At 37.0% G+C, this 23,820-nt stretch overlaps 1 protein-coding gene across 6 annotated transcripts in view; it reads left to right on the top strand.

Annotated features, from left to right (window-relative positions):
- Positions 1 to 23,820, top strand: part of STXBP5L (syntaxin binding protein 5L) — a 207,096-nt gene that overhangs the window by 12,589 nt on the left and 170,687 nt on the right. For all 6 annotated transcript variants that reach the window (XM_054813652.1, XM_054813650.1, XM_054813651.1 and 3 more), the window contains exon 2: positions 4,382 to 4,479. In XM_054813652.1, the coding sequence (XP_054669627.1) occupies positions 4,382 to 4,479 (98 nt within the window). The remainder of the gene's footprint in view (positions 1 to 4,381; positions 4,480 to 23,820) is intronic.

The raw sequence follows: 23,820 nt of genomic DNA, 5'->3' as shown, positions 1-23,820 counted from the left end.
AGAGTAATAAGTTAGATCACTTTCTGCAGTCCATTCCCTTTCTAATCTCCCATCATCCACCATCACTGGATTGGAGATGTCAGAGACTGTATCCTTAGCCAGTCCCTTTAGAATCCATTTATCAATAATGTCCATGAATTTGTCTAATGCCTGTTTGAACCTGCTGATACTGTCAGCCTTCACAACCTCCTCTGGTGGCAAGTTTCAGAAGTTCATTACCTGTTGTGTAAAGAAGTATTTTCTGGTTTTCTGTTTTAAATTAGCCTTTCATTTGTTTTGAATAGCTCTGTGCTTTTGCTGAATAACAGTTCCACATTTAGCTTATCCACTCTCCTGATTATGTAAATCTTGTATCGCCCCCCAGCCTTCTCCTCTCCAAACTGAAGTTGCAGCACTTTTAGCCTTTCCTGATAAGGCTTATGTCCATCACCTTGAGCATTAGTTGTCTTCCCTGTTTCAGCTCTGACTTGACTACTTTTTCAGATGTAGAGACTAGACCTGCATTCAGTACTCAAGTAATGGGCTCACAGAGGTTTTATATAGCAGCAAAATGATGCCCTGTGTGTTATTTTTTATACTCTTCCTGATGATGTTCAACATTACTTGGCTTTTTAGGTTGCTGCTGCACATTACACCAAAGACTTCAGAGGAATATCAACTGTGTCCCCGAAATCACTTTCCTGAGTTGTATATGCTAGTTCCAAATTCAGCATTGAGTAAGCCTAGTTAAGATTTTTTCTTTTTTCCTCTAGATGCCTTATCTTATGTCTATCCACACTGAAGCTCATTTATCACCTTCTTGCCCACTTATTCAGGCTAATGAGGTCTTTCAGGAGTTGGTCACCATCTGTACTGGATTTCATTATCCAGAGGACCTTACTATCAGCTATGAACTTTGAGATTTCAGTGTTCACTACCTTTTATAGATCACTAAAAATCCATGGAGTACCCTACTTCAGAGTTTTCTCCATGGTAAGAATCCATTAAAACCCTATCCTTTGTTTCCTGTTATCTAACCAGCTTTCAACCCACAAAAAAACCCTTCTCTTCAGTCCTGTGACAACTTGATTTCTTTACTAACTTTGCTGTGGAATGTTATTGGAATGCTTTTGGAGAACTTGCATATATTCATATCCCCTTCATTTACATGCATGCTGACAGCTTCATAGAATTAGAGAAAACTAGTCAGACAGGATTTCCCATAGCAGAAACCTCTGCAGATAATCTTTATCCATGCGCTCAGCTAGTCTTTATTGTACCATCTTGCTGGAGACAGAAATAAGCCTTCCCAGTCTCTAGCTCCAGAGTTCCTTTTGTAGATGGCTTTTTCTGTATGACTGTTTCTAGCTTTTAGGTGCAGAGAGACACAGAGTAAAAGAACTGTTTATGGGTATCTTTATCCAAGGAAAAAAAAAAGGTAGCTTTTAGAATATCCTGTGAACGTGCTCAGAAGCCCTGGCTCATAATGTAGGGTAAGAGCTAAATGCAATCCATAGCTTGGGTTTGAAATTTTCGAAAGGTTTAGCTAGCTGGGATTTTTACAAAAAAAATTCCTTTGAAAAAATGAAATTTAACTAATAAAAAAAATATCCCTCCTGTATCATTTTCTTAGGTTGGAAGCCTACTGATATCTTGTCCTCTATCTTTCCTGAGCAGGGAGCACTCTTACCAGAGATTCCAGTCAGGGAAGCCTGTAAATGAGGGATGTCATGGTCTTATAGCGTTATAATGCATGGCAGCTCATCTTTCTAAGCACCCATTTTCACCATTACAACCTCCCTGATAGCTGTAATCATTGACATTTTTTAATTTCCTACATAGCTGAGTAAGAGACTATATAGGTATCAGTCAACACTTCATCCTCTATTCCATAAACCAATAAATTACTTGCTTCAGTGAGACTTTTGCATGTGGCATGTTGGTCACAATTTGGAAGTAGATTCTACATCCTGAGTCACAGGCTTAGACTACATAGTTCATTTTGAACAAATAGACATTTTCTCAAAAATTCTTTACCTTAGTAAATTGAGTTTGCTGGCAGACGTTACACAAAACAGGGTATCTGTGAAATATCAGTAGAACAGTTAAAAATTTTATGTTTATGCAAATTAGCAGGAACAGTTTTGACTATAAACCCTATTACTTAATTGATACAGTTTAAGATTGAGTTTAGTCCTGTATTTTCTGGAGTTATTTAGAGAATATAAAAATCAGTTTGAAAAAAATGGTGTCTTTGCAGTCTAATATAAACTACCATAGAATAAAAGTTAAGAAAAACTCTTATACTGAAAAATTGCAGTATACACCATGTGAACAATTATGCTGGATATTGCATATTATTACTATGCAATTTTCTTTATATTGTGGTATCTTAGACAGTAAGAGATTGTTGTTATGTTCTGTACAGTGTATTAAAATGTTCATTCCTAGAATACTGGCAAGCCCAAATAATCAATTTCCTATATTCATTTAGGTAAATTGATTGTGTAAAGATTACTTAATGATATATACATGCAATTTACCATAAGAATATTCGCTTAAAATGATTTAAAAGAGAATAACAAAGCTGAACAAAGATTTATGCTGAAATTGTGGCTGCATTTGTAATTGTTCTGTTATAAATAAATTATTGCACATGAAGTGTATGTCTTGGGGAGCACAGACTGCGTCTAGAGACAGCATGCCAAAAAAGGAGAGATAAAAGAAAGCTGGATAATGTGGAGAAAAGCAGTCCTGGCTCCATCTGCTGTCTGCTTTTTCTCTCTTTTTTTTTTTTTTTTTTTTAAACTTCTTCCATAGGCCATTCAGGGTAGGTAGGTCCTATATTTCTTTGAACACAGACTGATGTTTTAGGATACTTTTTTCTGCTTTTGCCTGCTATTGAGATAGGTTAACTTTTTTGGGAAAAATATCTACTGTTTTCTGCTCACCATTGGTAGTTTTGGTCTATATTTTTCCCACCAGACACAGCTCTGATTAAGTAGAAACATACTTTTTTTGTTTTGGTTGGCCTAGGTTCAATTTAATTTTGTGGCCTTCCCCTCTTCTTCATCTGTATTAGTAAATGCTGTAAGGAGTCCCAGGCACAGTTCTAGAATCATTACTCATTCTGACACATATGCTCACACTAGCTTTATCAATGCATAACTGAAAAACCTACTTCAAGTTCTAGCTTTTCATGTCAATTTTTCTCACAGTCCTTGGAAACAGAAGAGTTGTTGGACCAAGGCCGAGAAGAGTCTGGGGGTCTGAACTGTTACAGCTTGTGCCTGTTCTTCTGTTGAAGACACTTCACCTTCAGAATCACTTCTGAGGCTGCTCTAATTCATGCCAAAATCTCAATCATAAAGACATCTTTTTGTGCCTTAACTGTGTACAGTATAGCTTGGCTCTCTTTCCAAACTGGTTTTATCCTTTATTTAGAGTCCTAATAAATATAAATATTTTACTTGTAAATTGTCATTTACTTGGAGGTTCAATAGACTTCAACAGTGGTTTTTTTTATTCTACAAATGGCAGAATTTTGCATTCACAGGAACTTCCCAGTTGGGATTGGTGTAAATACTCAAATTTGGAAAATGGCTGCAAAACAGAAAAAACACTTTTGAGTTGATCCTAGAGTTCAAGAATTTTTACTGAATTTAGAGTCATAATAGGTCATATTGGTCATAACCTCCAGGTTAAGATCACTTAAAATATTATTTGAGGTAGTCTTCAAACTCAAGAATGCATTGCATCATGCTCAGTTCATTTATTCCCCAAGGTATCTCTGCAAAAATTAGAATTAAAAGCATAGTATTATAAATAAAGATTAAGAAAGAATAAGTGGTTCAGTTGCTTGTTTTGAGAACATCTTCTCTGGCATCTTTGTGTTTTTTTTTAAATTGATATTAAGGATTTTTACCTCATAGACTTGATTCCATTTATTGGTTTATTGGATGTCTTCCCCTGGACATGTTCCATTTCTTTCTGTTGAGGCTGAGGTTATTTGTGACAGTGTTTTAAAAGCATATTATGTGTCCTTTTTTTTTTTTTTTTTCAATTTACAGTTCAGCTGCCTTGCATATTGAGGTTATCTCTCAGTATACCATATAAGCAATATGTACCAGTTGTATATTGGCATATACTTCGCAATCTACTTTGTTACAACAAAACTATTTAAAATATTACTGAGTAAAGAGCATATCTGGAAATTGGCGTGAGTGAAATTCACCTCTTTATTCAAAACACTGTATCTTTTTAAATACTTCTCTTGAAATGTATTGCAAAACCCACAACATACAGCAAAATATAGATTCTCTTCCTATATGCATAATGTAAAGCATACATGCTGTTATCTGTGGTTATGGTTCAATCACTTTGCTCATTTGTTCTGTTTCAGACGGTTCGCCATGGTTTTCCTTATCTACCCACTGCCTTAGCTTTTGACCCAGTTCAGAAAATTCTGGCAATTGGAACAAGAACAGGAGCCATACGAATGTATCCTTTCTCATTCAGAAATTACACCATTTCTATGTATTTGTAATACAGCGATGTGAATCATTTTCTACAAGCATTCAGGTAAGGTTACAGTTTATGTTGTTATGTTCTACTTCATTTTGCTTTACCTAGATGGACCGGAAAAGAATGTGCTGTTGAGGAATTACCATTAGGTCTTTAACATGTTCAAAGAAAAATTTTTACCGAGTTTTTGGCATATGGTTTTGGCATATATTGATTAATGTAAAGCAGATTTAATTTTTGTTTTTCAGCATGAAAAGTAGACACTTTTCAATATGTAAAGGTAAACTACAAAATGGTAATGAGAAAATTGTGAATGTTGTGCTAGCAATAAATGAATTCATTGCTGCAATGCAGCTAGCTAGCTGTAGACATCTTCACTGTAGATATCTATATATGAGATGTTGTTTAGACTCTTCCAAGTGAATGGTGGGAAATAAGTGATTTTAGGGCAGAATTCATCTCTTCCTGGCAGAGAAGATTAAACACTCTACAAGTGCCTGTTTCTCTTCATTAATTATAAAGGTACATCACTGCTAGCACTTTATATTTTTATACAGTAGGAATTTTAAATTAGAAGTCAACAAAGACTAAATTGAATATAAATGTAATGAAAATTTGGAAACTTTGATTTAAAAAAAATCTGAGGAGAATATTTAAATGTGATGTGTTTCAAAATGTTTTTCTGCATAATTTTTAGTTTGTCATGGTTCAAATGTATTCCAATTTGGTGAAAATACATATAAAGTAAGGAAAAAAAAGAAGAAAGAATATTACAGGAAGGTTTAAAAGTTACAAGATACTGAAGTAATAAAGCAATATTTTTTGCAACTAGATACATTCTGGGTTGAAAGTAGAGGACAATGCTGTATGAAATACCAATCTAATCTTTTCTCGTTCTTTTGCTGCCATTGTTCCCAAGGTAACTATGAACCTAATGAACCCAAAGGCAGGTTAAAAAGCACAGAAAAACCTCCTCCTGGAGAACCAGTCTGTGCTTCATGTAACATGACTAAAACTTTGTTTTCTCCATTTTTGGGTGCTCTTGTTCTGAACAGTTGCATTTGCACAAGCTTCATTTTCTGTGTGATCCAGAACTTTTCACAAGACTCAACTAAACTTGCAGTTATGTGACAAGCTTTGCTTTGGTAGTTTTACTCTTAATATTTACCTATGTGAAGTAGATTGAATATATTCTGTTCAATTACAAAGAGGAAGATCCCCTTGAATTTATGCACCTCTGGGAAAGTGCAAGTCTATTAGTCATGCTTTCTTCTTTTGGGAGGTAGGCAAGGTTAGAAAGCTGGACTTTTGTCACTGGAAACTTCATTGATATCTTCTGTGAGTGGGAATATTGGGAATGTCATGGCTAATGTAGATGTAGGAAAAAGACCTTGCAGAAAACTGACTCCGGAGCCCACCTCTTCCCTCCATCTCCACAACTTGGCTTTTCTAGGAGCAGTGCTGTTACTGACTAGGCATCCTAAACTTTTATAAATCCCTCCTTTAAGAAAAATGCAGGTACAGAGCCTGAATTACTACAGGTTCATGTAGTACAAGTTAAATCTGCATGTCCCCTGCCACAGGAATGGAACACGCAGCAGAAAATTATCTATATCCCTAACTTTATATAAAACTATATATATGTATCTTCTATTATAAAGATGACAGGAAGAGGGGAGAATGTTTTTCAGAGCACCATTCCCTTTAATATCTCTTCTCCAGTTTTGCTAGCAAACCCCTACCTCATTCATAGAAAATTGTCTACCAGTTCTAGTATCTGAATCAAACAACAGCATCAAGATTTCCAGGGAATTTGACTTTTTTTTTTTTTTTTTGAGATGTCATCTCATAACATAAATCCTTCTCGGCTTAGGCACACAGAGCCTGGTTTGCTTAATTGAGCACTGAGTTAATGGGAGCTGTTCTTTGAAGACAGAAGGTGCTATAAAAGGGATTACTGATTTATTCATTTTAACTAAGGCTTCTCCACTTGGCATTCAAAGGTTCAAAGGTTTCATAGAACATATTACATAAAAAGCCTGGTTGTGGACTAATAACTTTGCATTTGTACACAAGGCTGAACAGTAATCAGTGAAAGAGGGCCTGGGACCACGTGTAGACCACCGCTCATTTAAGCCAGTCTTGCTGCAACTGTTTGTAATTGTTGAAATAAAATTCAAATCAAGGTGTAACAGATTTAGTATTACATTCGAAAATACAATTCATAATGGATTTTTTTTTAAGCAAACTGAAAAAACTATAGATTTTAATGGCTCTGAGTCTTCCATAGTAGAATCATAGAATCATAGAATGGTTAGGGTTGGAAGGGACCTCAAAGATCATCTAGTTCGAACCCCCCTGTCATGGGCATGGACACCTTCCACTAGACCACATTGCCCAAAGCCCCATCCAACCTGGCCTTGAACACTTCCAGGGATGGGGCATCCACAACCTCTCTGGGCAACCTGTGCCAGTGCCTCACCACTCTAACAGTAAAGAATTTCTTCCTAACATCTAATCTAAATTGACCCTCTTTTAGCTTAAACCCATTACCCCTTGTCCTGTCACTACACTCCCTGATAAACAGTCCCTCACCATCTTTCCTGTAGGCCCCTTCAGGTACTGGAAGGCTGCAATTAGATCTCCCCGGAGCCGCCTTTTCTCCAGGCTGAACAATCCCAACTCTCTCAGCCTGTCCTCATAGGAGAGGTGGGATCCTGTGGAAATATTTTCCACAGTATCCTGTGGAAATATTTTTTAGCAGAGCCGTACAATTTCATTCTGCCATGGATGTGTTAGGTAACAGAAAGAGAGAATTCATTCCACATGTGTTGTGTTTGGCTGGTGCTTCTAAACTGCACTGTGGATGGAGTGAAAGGACAGACTATTTGGCTACCATCAGAGAAATGCGCCCAATAATTTATTTGTTTATTTATTGGTAGCACCAAAAGGGCCTAGTTTGGATCAGACTCTGTTATGCTGGGCAACACAGAGGCGTATAAAGACAGAATTTATGTTTAGTATTCCTGTAATAACATAGAACAAGTTTTTCTGTGACCAGTGTAAGTTACATAATGGTATTTTTGCCTCCCTTGTCTTTCTAGAAGATTCACAAAGTATTGATATTTCTATTGGTCACAAGTTAACAGGTCTCAAAAGACAAGCTGTTTCCAAAGAAAATGAAGCGTGTACCTCTGTGTTGGGAATTAATGTTTAACATCACGCCTTCAGGTGATCATTTCAAATGATCCAGCAGCAGTACTGAAATTGACTATGCTAAATTGGCCTGAAATACTGTATATTATTCATAAGTTGCCATTAGAGTACAGAGATAAATGAAAATTCATTTTGGTATGAGAGTCAATTTGTCTTCTTCTAGATTTCTTTTCAGGCTGCTTTAGATGCAACTGCTATAGCTTCTATAGCAATGGGAATTGCTGTTACTATGCTCTACTGATCCTCAGAGTCTCTGTGGGATTCTCAAGGAACTTCAAAAGCAATGTAGGTTTTACCTACACTGATGACTGCTGGGTACTGGATCCTCATAGAGACAGCTATGCTTCGGCCACAGAATGAGAGTGTGCTGCAAATCATCAGTGAAAGAGTATCTTCCTATTATCAACACAAGCTAACAAAATCTGCAAATAAAGGGCAAACAACCCCACTCTTGAAACAATTGTTATGCCATATGGTCATTCTTTTCCTTTGTCCTAAACACAGCAAATTTTATTTCCCCTCTGAAAACTTTTTTCCTGTTTGAAGCCTATTCTTAGCTCCCATACCTTTGACCATTGCTCAGATCATTGCTTGATACCACTCTACCTGGGCTATCCTTGCTTCAGGCAAACACATTCAGATGAAGGGGGACTATGAAATTGAATTATTTTTCTTATCATCTCCATATCCTTCTTTTCTAGTCCCAGTCTAGAGAACCTTCTGACACTACACGCAATAAAATGAAGTGTGCAGTCTCTGGTTACTATCAGAGAAGGTTCTGTATCACCATACAAGGGGGCAAGAAATTGAGAAACTTGGTCAGACTTAAGTCTGTTCCTCATTGCAGAGGAAAAAGAGAAGTCTGGGGGTTTGTCGCATTCTTAATCTGAATAAATAGATTATAGAATCACAGAATGGTTTGGGTTGGAAGGGACCTTAAAGATCATCTAGTTCCAACCCCCCTGCCATGGGCAGGGACACCCTCCACTAGACCAGGTTGCCCAAAGCCCCAGCCAACCTGGTCTTGAACACTTCCAGAGATGGGGCATCCACAACCTCTCTAGGCAACCTGTTCCAGTGTCTCACCAATGATTATTCCAGTATCAGTTCTGAAGAAGCGACATGTTGCTCTCAGATTTCAGGATTCGTATTTCTATATTGTCATTTATTCAGCTCACAAATTATTGTTAAAATTCATTCTAGGTACTTTCTGGAGTCACTGAGGCCTTTCCTTTGGACTTCTTCCACCACATCAAAGATGTGCCTAGCCAGTACAGCCACCTACTTCAAACATACAGAATAGAGCATCTACGTATTTTTGTATTGGGCTGCTGATTATTTGGTGGTCAGTTGTAGTAAGAAATTCTGAAAGAGACTCTTCTACAGCTATTATCATCTTTGCTTATTAAGCAATGAGAGAAAATTTGTCTTAAATCCAGTGCAAAGAAAACAACTTACTGGGTCCAGAATGGCCTCCACACCACTGAAAGCTTATCCATCATCAAACAGGCTTAAATTAGTAATATGTCTTCAGATATGTTTTAATCTTGTCTATTATTGTCATTAATACATATTCTTTAGACTTATGGGCTTCATGTTGTCATGGATGCAGGTTATGGGGCATTCAAATCTTCAGTTTCACTGTTTGTTGCTTGAGCAAAAAAACTAAGCGATCCACAACACATGCCAGGCCTTTTAATAATAACAGCTTGCTGTATTCCAATGTTATTAGACAATATAGTAGCCATTTTATACTTAAACAAACAAAATTATTCTGACTCACTAGCACATGGAGGTGGAGGTGTTGCTCTGCCCTCACCTTTTGCTTAGCTGCACGGTCCTGACACCTTCCTTGCTCTGACTCTGGTGCTCATCAGACCTTTCCGTAAGCAATCCAATTCACTAATCTGGCAAAATATTAGTTCTTTTTTTCTGTGCTACTTTTTTGCAGATTAGTGAACTGAACTATCTGGTGCTTACCTCTGGTGCTAGTCAGAATGACGCATAAGGAAGCTGTAAGGAGTGCATAGTTGGGACTGGACAGAGAGAAGAAATAGAAAATTTGGCAGTAAGGAGCAAGTGATTAGATTGACTTGTCTCACTAATGTGAAATTGCATCACAGAAATCCAGCTATGGCAGAATGCAGTTGTCTGTGAACTTTGCTACAAAATGTAGAAATAGCCTTTCAATTTTGAGTGGTATGGAAGATGATAGCTTATCTTTTGTTTACGTTTTTTAAATCTTCTTCATGTAAAGCAATTTGCAAATCACAAAAATTCTACAGGCTCTCCTCAGGAAAGATTCTGCTTTTGGATCATATTTGGAATAATTTTTCTGGCCTGTTTTATGTGTTTCTTCCCATGCTTTGATAGCAAGGGTAATTTTGAATGTCAAATACAGTACAGCAACACATCTTAATAGGTACATTTTGTGAAAAACAAAACATGGCTTCAAGAAGGCCAAGAAGGCCAACAGCATCCTGGCTGTTGTATCAGAAATAGCGTGTCCAGCAGGGCCAGGGAAGTGATTGTCCCCCTGTGCTTGGCACTGGTGAGGTCGCACCTCGAGTCCTGTGTTCAGTTTTGGGCCCCTCACTACCAGAAAGACATTGAGGTGCTGGAGCGTGTCCGAAGAAGGGCAACGAAGCTGGTGAAGGGTCTAGAGCACAAGTCCTATGAGAAGCAGCTGAGGGAACTGGTGTTGTTTAGCCTGGAGGAAAGGGGGCTGAAGGGAGACCTTACCACTCTTTACAACTACCTGAAAGGAGATTGTAGCCAGGTGGGTGTTGGTGTCTTCTCCCAAGTAACAAGCGATAGGACGAGAGAAAATAGCCTCAAGTTGTGCGGGGGGGGGTTTACATTGGATGTTAGGAAAAATTTCTTCACCGAAAGGGTTGTCAATCATTGGAACAGGCTGCCCAGGGAAGTGGTTGAGTCACCATCCCTGGAGGTATTTAAAAGATGTGTTGATGTGGTGCTTAGGGACATGGTTTAGTGGTGGACTTGACAGTGCTAGGTTAGCGGTTGGTCTCAATGATCGTAAGGGTCTTTTCCAAACTAGATGGTTCTATGATTCTATGAAATTATGTCAGTTCTTTCTATGAAACAGCCAGTAATCATATATTTGATTCCAGAGTTATTATCCCAAATAAAGGGGAAGGCAAAATCTAAACCTAAGATAGCCCTGTTGAACAGCATGTATGCTCAGCAGCTGACGTGCACAGAGAGACTGGGAGGTAAAACCAAGGGTGTTTGTGCACTTTAGAAAAAAAATCAAGCAAAGAAAACAAATAACACTAATTAAATCATCACCTGCAGAGTTCTGAGGAGGCATGGAATTTTACATTAGTTAAAGGAAGTGTGGTAAAGAATATTTGACATCAGGTTGGATGTACTTTAAAAGAAAATAAGATAACATAACTTGAGGATTTGGTCTGTGAGAAGGATGGCACAACATCTAAATATAAAGTGTGACAGATTTACTCTCCCTGGAACTGCTGTCTCTTAATCTGAACAAGGTTTCAGTAGATCTTTATCCTTAAAATAAGCCAACTGTGTTCCATGCTGTTTACTCTATGTGATTTATTGGGCAGATGGAATGGGGGAAGCACAGACAAGATCATAAAACCAAAGTTCTGTTATTTGACTTGGAAGAATCATTGATGCATTTCATCTTTATCTCATTCTGGTATACATTTGGGATTTTTCCAGAGCATTTGAATGATTCAGGAACACAAACCTCACTGATAGGCAGTACTCCTAACATAAGTTCTTTTAAAAATCCCCCTGGGAATCAACATACACATATATGTATTTTTATATATGTAGATACCTAAATAGGTTATTACAGAAATTAATTTATTGTCAATCTACAAGAATAAAAATTATTATAACAGGTATAAAAATAATCAAATTTACCTGTATGATTAAATCTGACAGAACTAGAGTTTGGGAAACTTTAAATCTATGCTGAGATTACTATGCATCTGATTAAGTGTACACTCATATATGTATACATATTAGGTCTCTGCATAATGCATAAATTTGGTTCCATTGGTATCCCAAGCCTCTTTCATGCTTTTAAGTATACAGGTTAAATATCTTACAGTTAAATGTGCTGAGCTTCCCTCACTTTCAGTTGGTGTTTATCAAGGAGGTAAAAATGGACTCTGACATCTGCAAACAAATCTACTAAGGAAAAATAGATTTTCATATATTTGGAGATGCACATAAAAATGGCACACAGGTGGATGGATCTGGCAGCATTTTAATTGGAACTAATGACTACATTTATAATCACTGTCTGAAAAAAATGCTTTCTGGATGTTTGTTTCAAGAATTTTACTGAGTTTAATAAAAAAACCCCCCTCAACTTACTGTGATATTGAAATGATGACTAGTGGTGATAGTTAACCATTTCAAAGAAGTGATGTGTCTTAATTAGACTTTGTGTAAGCTTTAGAGCTTTCCATACCTTTTTTGTTCAAAACTTTGCCAGCATCAGAAGTGTTGTCATGCATAGGAAGTAATGCACATCAATTTGCCCTCCTTTCCAGTCTGATAATTATCTTTAGACAAATATCTGTGACCTAAATTTGGCAAACATCCTTAAAACAGAAAATTGCAGTCATACTATGCACTTATTTATTTATTTAGACTCTTTTCTTCTTTTGCTTTTATCTAGTGAATAGTCTCTGTGGGAGAGAGAATTGATATTTCTCCAGATAAATTATGAAAACTACTATCTAGCAAAAAAGCAAACCCAAAGTACATAGGTACATACACTGGGATTCTTTTTGTGTTGTGAAAAGAGACCTATTTCTGTCTAGCTACAGGCAGTCATTCCATTTAAATTCTTGATGACTTAAAGTTAGGTGCCTTTTTTGCAGATATGTTCTTTATGGAGAGAGGCCATGGACAGAAGGGAGCTGTGGAGGATTGAATGCTTTTTATGAAGTAGAAAGGCTACAATGACTGTGAATAATAATTGTCTTTGCATGGGGAATGTAGAAGATCTTTGGAAGTTTCTGGAACCAAAGAGATCTTGCTGTGGATCTTCTGCAGCAAGGAACATGAACCAGATGTTGGTGGTTCAGTATGAGATGGGACAGACATAGTTGCACAATCAAAAGTTTAGGTATAGGTGTAGGAAAAATGCATGATTTTTCCTGAGGTCTGAAAAATGGGGAGATGGACAAAACAGAAACTATGATCTCATTCAGGAGAGGGGGAGAGAAAGGTTTCCTTGAAGAGCTTTGTTTCCCTCATCTGTTTCCTCGATGACATTCTTTTCCCCTCATCCTTGGCCAGCTCAGTCCCTCTTTCCCTGTGACCTAGTTTTGCTCCAGTTCTCTTAGTTCTTATGTTTCTGTTCCTCAATCTGTCTTTTCTTAGTGGCAGCAAACAAGCAATATTCTTTCTATCTCCACCTTTCTCCTGACCTGTGCAAAGCAGCCTCTGAATGACATATTTTTCTAAGGAATCTGTTCAAGTCAAGAACCAAGGTTTCCTGAGTGCTTCAGATGTAGCATTCAAAGTGTAGCATCAGAAAGTGACTAGCTGAAGCAGCCAAGTCTTAGGAGGCATCAAAGGATCTAAGCATAGCATCAATCTCTTCATACAGAGGGAGCACAGGGAGGGGAAATGATCTAGAAATTTTGGGACCATATTCCTTTTTAGTGTTGGTGTGAAGGAGGTCAAAGGTAGTTTAGAAATTTGTATGTAGAAGTCATCACCACCTAAGCACATTTCTACCAAACCACTCAATCCCCTTCTGGACACACAGTAAGTGCATAGCCCTCCTCAATAAACTTGCAAAGTAGCATGTACATGAGTACCATCCTCAGTGCCTGGATCATTTGCAGAATGTGGGAGGTAGTGCTTCAAAAAGATCTGGTCCTTACTATTCCTGTCTGAATGGAAATGCTGCCCTAAGTCCTTGCAGAGGTTTTATGAGGGACAGCAGGCACCTGTGATTTGGAGACAACTGGGAACATTAACCTCCAGTCTCTTACATAACCCTTTGCACTCAGACAAGCACTTTTGACTTCATGTCTACATGTCCTAAGGGCTAGTCAAACCAGAAATAGGCTCCATCATTATCAAGGCATATTCTCATGACCCAGGAACATGGAGATTATGCAACATCTATTCTGGTGTAGACAAGCACCCAAACAGCATTAAAGATCCTGTCTCTGATGGTAAGTAAGGCATTAGTCTTCATCTGAGGGCAGAGTTAGGAAAGGCACAGACATTATGACTACTACCTTACAGCAGAGAGGCTCTGCAATTCTGTTCCACACCTGAAAGTTTTGCATCAGCTGATGATCATTTCACGTCCTGAGGTTAATACTGCCCCACAAATCTCAGCTTGTTTTCTGGGACCAGAACCTCCAGTCGATCATGGTGGCAAGGACCCCCAGAAAATCATTCTACTTATCTTCTTCCACAGAAAAGGAGGTCCAGGGGGATGGGCTCATTAAAATGTACTTCCAATGTAGCTTTGGCAGATGCAGGGTTTGCATCAGCTGCTGATCATTTCACGTCCTGAGGATAATAGTGCCCCACAAATCCATATCCACAAACATCCACACTTCTTCCTCCTTTCCCTGAGCACTGTGCTGAGCACGATGTCATATGATATGGAATGTCCCTTTGGTTGCTTTGGGTCAGCTGTCCTGGCTGTGTCCCCTCCCAAACCCTTTTGTACCCCAGCCTACTCACTGCAGGGGTAAAGTGGACAAAATAGAAAAACTTGACACTCTGCAAGCACTGCTCCACAATAGCAAAAACTCTGGTGTGTTATCAACACTGTTTTAGTCACATACCCAAAACACAGCACCATACAGGCTGCCGTGAGGAAAATCAGCCCTATTTCAGCCAGACTTAGTACACTTCTTGAAAATTCTGCAGTACTGTTTGTTTGAACAGTAGTGGTTTTCAGAGAATGATGACTGGAAAACTAGTGATCTTAATGTGCTTTCATTGTAAAACTGCTGACTTGAGCAGAAACAGAATTTCACGATCTTCTCTCTAATTATTGATTATAACTGTGCTTTCCAGTAAACAGTATCTGGGATTTTTTATCATTTTACTAAATAAATATTAGGAAATGTATTGGTATATTTACGTGTTGCTGTTCAACATTAGCTCTAAAAATGCCCACAGATAACATAAGAAGGAAATATTGGAATTTGATTCTTTTGATTTCTGTTTGGGGTTTTTTTGGAGGGGTTTTTTGTGATTGCTCCAAGAAAGCTAAAGCCCTAATCACCCATTACACTGCTAGGTGCACTTTAAATGCTAACACTTTTACAGGAGTTTGAGTTTCTGTTTTGTTATTTAGCTGTATTTTCTACCATGCAAAATTGATAGCTGTATGGCATTATATTTACATATCCCAATTGCTTCAGTAAATAAATAAGGATTGGCTGAATTACGTGGTCTGATCAATTTCAAACGCACTGTGCTTTTATTATGAGATGAATTGATGTGATGTGTGGTAGAAGTATACTAACATTTGAGTAAATTCATGTAGTAGGCATGCACATGAATAACTTTACTCAACTATATAGTCTCTTGGAAGCCTATGATTAGAATTTGACAACCTAGGTTTTTAAAATAATTATCTTTAATTGTGGCGTTTTTTTCTTATTATTTGCACCATGTAAGTTCACAGGTTCAAATAATTTCTTCATTTCAGATGTGGATAGATGTTCGCCCCAGTTCCTGTTAGATTATAACAGCAGTGCTGTCTTTTTCACAGCAGTTTTATTAATCTTAATTTGTAGAGTTTGAGAGATTTCACTTTAAGTTAAATGCTTAGAGGTAAAAGTGGCTAACACGATACAATAATACTTTATTGAGGAACTTGATTTAAAATATGTGATTGGTTGGGGAAGTGTCCTATATTCCTTCTACAGACGTCATACACTCTAATCAATAGATTATTTGCATAGTTTTAATGCCAATTCATTTTATCCTACTAGCCAAATTCATGAGAGGGACATCATTTTGAAACCCAAGAATGCAGTCTCTTAGATAAAAATGAAATTAAAACTTAACGTTGAATTTGGCCATTTTTTAAACAGAAAATCAAGTAAGTGCTAGAATGAAAAGTGTTTAGGTGCCATTCCTGAAATCAAGCAAGCAAAGTAATGTTTATTTCCCCGTATTATATTGATAAGAGGCTCCTGGAAGCTAAGAGTGACTTCAGGGTGATGCAAAGTAGAGATTCTTTACCTATGTCTTATTCCACGTGGAGAGTAATGTAACCACTAGTACATAAATAGGGCATAAGTAGCGCTGTCTTTTTTTCCTGGTTTTTGAAAGTTATCCAACTGGTATGAAATGAGCCACTAAACTTCTAATAAATTGTAAGTTGTACATGTCAGCATTTTTTCCCCAATATTTTCAATCCAAAATTATTTGACAAATTCTTAATTCTTGCACGTTTTCATTTTGTCCTTCTCTTCCTTGTCCTCTGCAAAGTTTGAGCAATTTCTCATGTTACTTATTCATTCAGACTGCAGGCTGCAGAATATTTTCTTTGCATTATGCTAGTGTTAGACTACTTGTTTGTTCTCTGATTTCAGTTTAGTCGGGGTTGTTTATCTTCTCATTCTAAGTGTGAGAGATTTTGTTTATTTACTCCCTGAAGGAACCAAGTCATCCAATTTATGTGTGAGATGATAGTTTTGTTAAGAAATCATGTGAGCCTTTGGGAGATAGGAGTATACACATTTAGTGATACATCCGCTTACATGGAGAACTTAAAAAGTTAAGGAAGGGACTTTTATAAAACCACTATATGGAGATAACAGCACATGAAGCCTTAAGACCTGACCCAGTACATTGCTTTACTCACAAGAACAGCCTTGTTGAAATCTGTAATATCAAAAAATGTACTGGAGTGCCTAAGCAAGATTTAAGTGGAATTCAGGCATCTGAAACTGAAGCTGAACTTCTGAACACCTCTGCTCAGTTTTCTAACCTGGGAAATGCCCAGCCTCTTCAGATGTTTTAAGTCTTGTTTGTGTAGACACCCACAAGTGCCTTTGTTTTAAAAGGGTCAAGTAGCTCAGCATCTGTCTCATGATAGATCACTAATATGATTAATCAACGAGACATTTCTCTAGCAACCTCTGTTAAAGGATGAAGATCTGGCAGACCTTCTCAAAGCAGTGTACAAGATGAGACTGAACATAAAATACAGTAGTGAATGCTACTTCTAAGAGCTTGTGCTCATCCTGTATCCACTGACTTGTACTGTTAATGGGGCAGTTTTTGCATGCCGTGTGAGTACACCTTTTCATTCACACAAGAAGGTGTCTCATGGATAAAGGCACCTGCAGACTTAGAACTGGCTAAACAGAATTTTTTGAGATACAAGTTTTCGTGTTTAGCAAGGCTCGAGATTTGCCTTTTAAAGTCCTTTGGCCTTTAATAAATAGAGCCTTTAACTTGGTTCCTGATGTTCATATCTGTAAAATGAAAAAGCATCTACCAGTGTCAAGAAATCTTGTAAAATGTAATGCATGGTTGTAAAATTATTTTAAGATTAAGAATACCAGAATTATATTTTCCAGTGCTATAGAAAAAGGAAGTCCTTAAATATATTCACAATAAAGTGGTGAGCACTGTTAGAAACATCTGTGAATTATCCTATGCATTTTGATGATGCCTCCACAGTGTGGTTTGTATAAAGTGAATGAATAGCCATGCTTGAACACATATTTGTCAATTAAAATAAAATTTCATATTAAAATAGACATAAAATTAGTTTAAACATAACTCACCTAAATGAAAACCATCTTCCAGACCATAAACTTTTCAAGCTGCCAACTTCCTCAAGTAGGATGTCCCAGCTAAAAAGAAAACAAAGCTAGAAACTGCAGTATTTCCTGAAACATCAGGAGAAGCAAATTCTCCTGTGAGGATCACATCTAAGAATGTCTTCTCCTGTGCTCCTAAAGTTCATAGCTTAGAGCTGCTAGCATTGCAACTCTCAAATGAAAGGGAATAGCAATGAAAAACTGTTCTATTTTATACGTTCCTTCAGTTTTAATTGAGAGATCATTCTTTTGTACTTGAAAGTAGAAGAATCACTTCATTAGGCTGACAGTTTTTACTACAGCAAAGAAGCTTTCTCAATTTCTTTTAAGAGTAAATTAAATCACAGGGAAATCAATATCTGCAATAAGAAAACAGTGTAATTTTCAGGACTGCTGAACAACTTAAGGACTTGAGACATTTTCCAGTTGTTAAAAAAACCAGCAACATTAAAACTATTTTAAAAGGAATATAAATAATGCTATACGCTACATAGTCCTAGAAGTAGGCTACAACCTATGCTACATAGCAAATCAAGGTTGTACGTGCAAATTTAATCTTACAGTTGATAATCTTTTTGAATTCATGGCTTCAATATACAGTCTTTAACATTCCTGTAACGCTTCAGTGTGTTCATATACTAAATAATTCTCTGAAAACTAGAGTTAGTTTTGCACTAGTGTGGGAATCATAACTTATTTTGTTGATTTAAGTACATTTAAAATGTGAGCAAAAATATTGAATTAATCGTTATGTAAAATTAGCTGAATTCCAGAAAAAATTAGATTATCTAAAGTAGCTCTGAAATAAAATCTGAATTAGAAATAGCCAAACCTACTAAAACCTTTGGTTTATTTGCCTTCTCATTAGCAGCTTTACATTCCTAATTAAAACTGTAATTGGTTATCATCCTGCTAGCCAGAGATACCTTTACAATCCAAGTTTCAATTCAATATTTCTCATTTTTGTTTTCTCTTCTTCTTCCTTAGAAGGGATTAAAAAGAACTAATACTGTCTGTAGTTCCAGTGATGATTACAAGGGAAAGTCTGTCAGTATGCCATGAAGCTATGGATGGCTATTATGAATGAAGTTAAGGCTAGTATCAAAGACATAGAAGATCAAGTTTAATCTGCCCATGTTACTGCTTGCAAGATAATTATCTTGGATTATACCAAAAAAAATTTACCTAAACTAGATAGTTTGAGAATTTGATAGTAAGTATTTTCAAGCTGCTTAAAGAATCAGCAGAACCTTTTGGGAGGAGCAGACCCGTGCAAGCATCTTTCATGTTAAAAAAATAGGAGAACCTTTCAGTTTTCACTTACAAACTTTCTTAAATGCATATTTACAAAATTTCTTATTGATCAACCAACTACAAGACCAACTACAACACTATCAAGTGTTATTTAAGTGAACATTTTTATATTGTCCATGCAAAAGATGCTCTCTTTTTTTTTTTTAGTTCTAGTCAATCTATGGTTATATAATCATAGTACGTATGCCCTGGAGTCTTGTTGTCACTGCTCATTGCAGTTATTTTTGAGACGTGATTCTGGAAATTTAGGCAGGGTATTTTTATCAACAGAATCATGTAAAGTTATCTTTTAAAGAGAAATCTTCATCTCAGATTCAAGCTCATAAGCTTATAGGATCTCTCATGGGGCGCTTTTGTTGCAACAATTGTATTCATCAACAAGCTGTATACAGTTAGTTATAGGGATTCACAGATCTCTTCCTAGAATTCCTGCTGTGAGTTTAGATTCTCCTGATGTGCATAAGCAACTATACTTATTTTTTTCTTCTAGTGGAAATTACGTTGAATTTGTCAACTCTGCACATGGTCATCATCTTGCTCTTTCACTAAGTTCATTTAGATCTGTTTAAAGATCCTAGTTAAACTTGCTAAACCAAATGACCTTGTCACATGTTTATCTCTTTAGGTCTTTAACAGATGAAGAAATATATCAAACTTTATCAGATGTACACTGGAATATTGTGACTTCAGCCTATGTGCCATTGCTTTTGGTGACACTGTCTTCAGAATGTCAAAATCACTATTAAAAATGGACTGTGCTCCCCTATTTCCCACCCATTTTTTAAATGCTTTTCAATTTCTTGAAGATTCTACTGGGAATTTTTGAAGTCTGTTAGAATTCAGTTTTTCAGTTTGTTGACAGTTAATTATACTCTCTTATTTCCTACCATAATTTTTAATCAATGTAGGTATTTTCTCTTATTCTGTGTCTCTTCAGTTTCTGCATTGTTTTCTGGTTAAGGACAATATTTGCAGCCTTTTGACAACTGTGGAAATTGTTGTCCAGTTTCATGACCTTTTACAAGGCCAAGCAATACCAAGAGATCAGTATCACATGAACTTTTTGGGAGGAATTATTGTTATTTTTCAGGGAATAATGATTAGACTAAGTTCTTTATTGTTATATTTCTTGTTTTAATTTAAATGAGTTTGCTAGGTGCCAGTATAAGATTTACTGATTTGTAATTTCCCAGATCATCTCAAGCACGTATTACCATCCATGCAGTTTTGGGGGATTTTTTGTTAGCATCCATTCTCCTTCATTCCTAGACTCCTTCCAAAACGTGAGGTAAATATCATCTAAACCTACTAGTAATTTACTTAGGACATTGTTGATTCCTTAACCTATGTTTCTGACATCCTCATCTCTCATAGTGTTACCTAACACACACAAAAAAGGGAGTGTACATGAAGGATCCTTCACTAATACACTCTGTTAAAAGCTGAATCAAAAAAAAATTAAGTTTTTAATATTCGTTTGCTTCCTTTAGCCCTGGGTAACCCAGGAGATTCCTCAGGTTTTGTTGTAGGTATTATTGTTTTGTAAGCTTGCCATTTCTAGTGTGATCAAAACATTTCACATTTGTGTTTTTCCTTTACCTCTCTTAATACTCTGAACACTAGTGTAAATCTAGAGCAACTGTTCTGAGTTGAATGTGGCTGTTCCAGATGGATGTTGTACTTTCCACCTCCACACAGCTGACTGCATTTTCCCCCAGGTTTTATTCTCCTCATTAAAATAAAATAATATGTTTGAACAAGAACATATATTTGCTTTTTATGGTAATGGGCAAAGAGTTGTATTACAAATTGGTTTTGCATAAAGAAGTTTGGACTGTTAGCCCAGCTACTGTTCTTATAATCATAAAATCTCCATTGTAAATATTTTCTTCTACCTTCTGCAGGAAAAATGGCATCCATATTGGTTCCATCATGTTTTATAGGTAACATAGCCTTTACTTGAAGTGAATTTGGGCTTCCAGGGGCTTTTAAAACTAACATCTCTCTTATTAAAAATGCCTATGGGTGTAACACCAAGCAAAGTGCTGGGTATCATATAGTCCTGCTGCATCTCAGTCATTTTTTTAAAAAGGAAGTTTAAACACTTGAGAAGCATCTCATGTAAAGGAAGACAGAATTCATTAGTTTTTGAATTTGCAGGTTTGCACTGACTTTCAAATAGAACAGTTCTAAATCAATATTTTGTAATCTGTGCCGATATGAATTAAAACTGCAAAAAGGAACACTATAGAATGGGGAAAAGGCAGTGTCTCTTAGGGAGAACTTTAATCACCAAGTATCAAAATGATTAAAATGGATAGTGGTAGAGCTATCCTAGTTTTACTGATGAGGAAACTGAGGCACTGAATGATAAAATAATTTGACCCCATCTTTAATGAGAAATGGGTAAAGAGCATAGATTCTTTGATTTCTAGGCTGGCACTTAAGCCAAAGCTATTTAATTCAATGACGTTTAGCCTGAAAGCTTGTGTGCATGTTTCTGATGATACTCTTACACGTTGTCTTCCAGATCATAAGGAATTCAGGACTGATTCCTGTATTCTTTTGCATTGTGCTGCTGTAATAGCAATGTAACAGTGTAATGTGTTAAGTACATCCTATACCTTATTTTCTCCATATACTTTACTATTGCTGAGCCTTGATCCATAGGTTTTAGATTACATATTACAGTAATTGGATGGCATACACAGAAATTGTTCTCAGAGTCAGGTTTTGAGCACTCCGGTGGCATACACAGGCATTTGTTTAATGTTCCACTTCATACAGCAATGCTGTATAAAATCATGGGATAAATAGATTCAGTGTGTACATTCCTCAAATATAAGAAGAGGTTGTAAAAATTTCATTGCCCAAATGTGCGTCACTGTGTTATTTTAGTTCCAATCTGAAGTGAGGAAAAAGGAAACAGTATACATACAAAGAGAAAAGAAAAGAAGATATTCTTGGCACTTGTATACTTCCAGATTGCATTTACATCTTGGGGGTTGGGGGTGGGGGGAAAATCTGGGAAAATGCTGGTTAATGTGACCACCTGTCAGGAAAATTACCACCTGTCTCCAGTCTTGATCTTAGCTGTTCAGAACATTAACACAACAGAAAAAATAGAGGTATCCCTGTAAATGAAAATAGTTGGTGGCTTGATCCTTTTTTAATAGGGTTACAAACTATTTATTACCCAGGTAATAAAAGGCTGAATAAATTGTTTGTACTGTGTATCAGAATATCAAAGTCTCAGGCTGACAGAAATGTCTCGATATCTATCTGTATGTTAGTTTTTAGGTTCTGTAAGCCTACATATTAAAAACCTCTGTTTAAATTTCTCTTTTATCTCACTCTCATTTCAGTCACATTGGCAAATTTTAATCACTATTGCTTATGAGTTCAAGCATGCACTAACCTTATCATCCATACTGTGGAATCCCATTGTTGGTTTCTCTTACCACCTTTCTCCCAAACAGGGAATGGGAAGCTTCCCAGTTCTCCTTTGTCACTTCTTCCTTGTCTTTTCTCTCTGAAGGATGAGGCAGGGTTTACCATTGAACATTCACTGAAATTATGAATGCATATATGAAGACCTCAGCCTCCAGTAGCACATTGCTACTACTACCATAGCCAGTCTAGACTCCTCAAGCTACTCAGTGTGAATCATATCTTGAAACAAAGACTTTCACAGACAAGTTCTCTTCCTCTTTCTTGTCTCCAACTGTGTTTTGTTGTTAATTTCAATCACTTGGGCAACCTCCCCTGCTACTAAATCACATAAAGCTACCAGGTACTCCACATCTTACAACTCTGAAATGCTGCTTCTATTTTGCTGCATTCTCATGTTCTGCAAAACTTTAGGAAACCAATAGGTGTTTTTCTGTAGCTCTACAGGTGTAATGTTGTCATAGGTCCTGGACTGGAAGACTGGTGTTGTCCGTCTGGCTATTCCGCTGAGATATAACAAGGGAAGATAACCAGGAGAGAGGGAAGATGATACATCATCATCTTAGGGTGAGGACACAGTCTTTCCAAAGTTTTCTGCTGTAGAATACTGTCCTGCTGTTGCAGGAAAATCCAGTATTCAGTTCCAGCATCTTCAGACTACTTATTCTCCATGTAATGTGGTATTTCTGCTATTTCAGAAATCTGCAGCCACTTTCCTGCATCCTCTCAGTATCAGCAGATACCCACATTAAAGCTGTCTTAGCAAACCCAGGAGTCCTTTACTTCTACTTGCCTAGCACTCCTCTGCAGGTTACTATGCCTCTGCAAGTTTCACAGCTCTGATAATTGCCTTGCATTCTACAATGTCTCAGAAGTTCTCAATATACCCAGTTAGACTTACCCCATTTGTTCATCTGCAAGAACTTCCAGATTCTGCAGAGCTGTGACCTTCCTTTACTACTCTTTGCAGCAGGGTATATTGACCATATACGCTGGTCAAAGTATTTCCAAGTATACCAAATAACTCAATAACTACTTTGTGTTAAATATAGGACTTGAAGATTTGGTGGTCATAATGTAAGGGGACGATTTCTTCTTCTAGTTGCAATTGAAGAATATTCCAGTGACAGCTATAGCGGTTGCTAACAATGGAACATAAAAAAAAAAAAAAGGTTCTGTTAACTTCTTTTAATGCAATTGGATCAGTTGAAAGGAGGAGGAGAATAAATGTCATCTGACTTGGACAGTTCTCTGAATTCATCAGCAAGTCTCCAGAGATTGTTCAAATACTCTAGAATTTTCAAGTATGGTTTTTTTCCAGCCTTTATAAACTTTGAAACTTCTTGGGGTGTAGCACCAGTGCAGGCTCCACCAGCTGTGGGCCTGCCTAAGCTGGGTGCCTGGAGTACAGTTGTGGTAGGAAAGAACTCAGTGAATGAACTCGCATTCTACCTGGGAATGAGTACATGTTGGGAGGCCAGCCCATACTGATCATCGTGTTGCT

The sequence above is a fragment of the Grus americana genome, chromosome 1 (genome assembly GCF_028858705.1).
Source record: "Grus americana isolate bGruAme1 chromosome 1, bGruAme1.mat, whole genome shotgun sequence".
Lineage (NCBI taxonomy): Eukaryota > Metazoa > Chordata > Aves > Gruiformes > Gruidae > Grus > Grus americana.
This window is presented reverse-complemented; position numbering and strand designations above follow the sequence as displayed.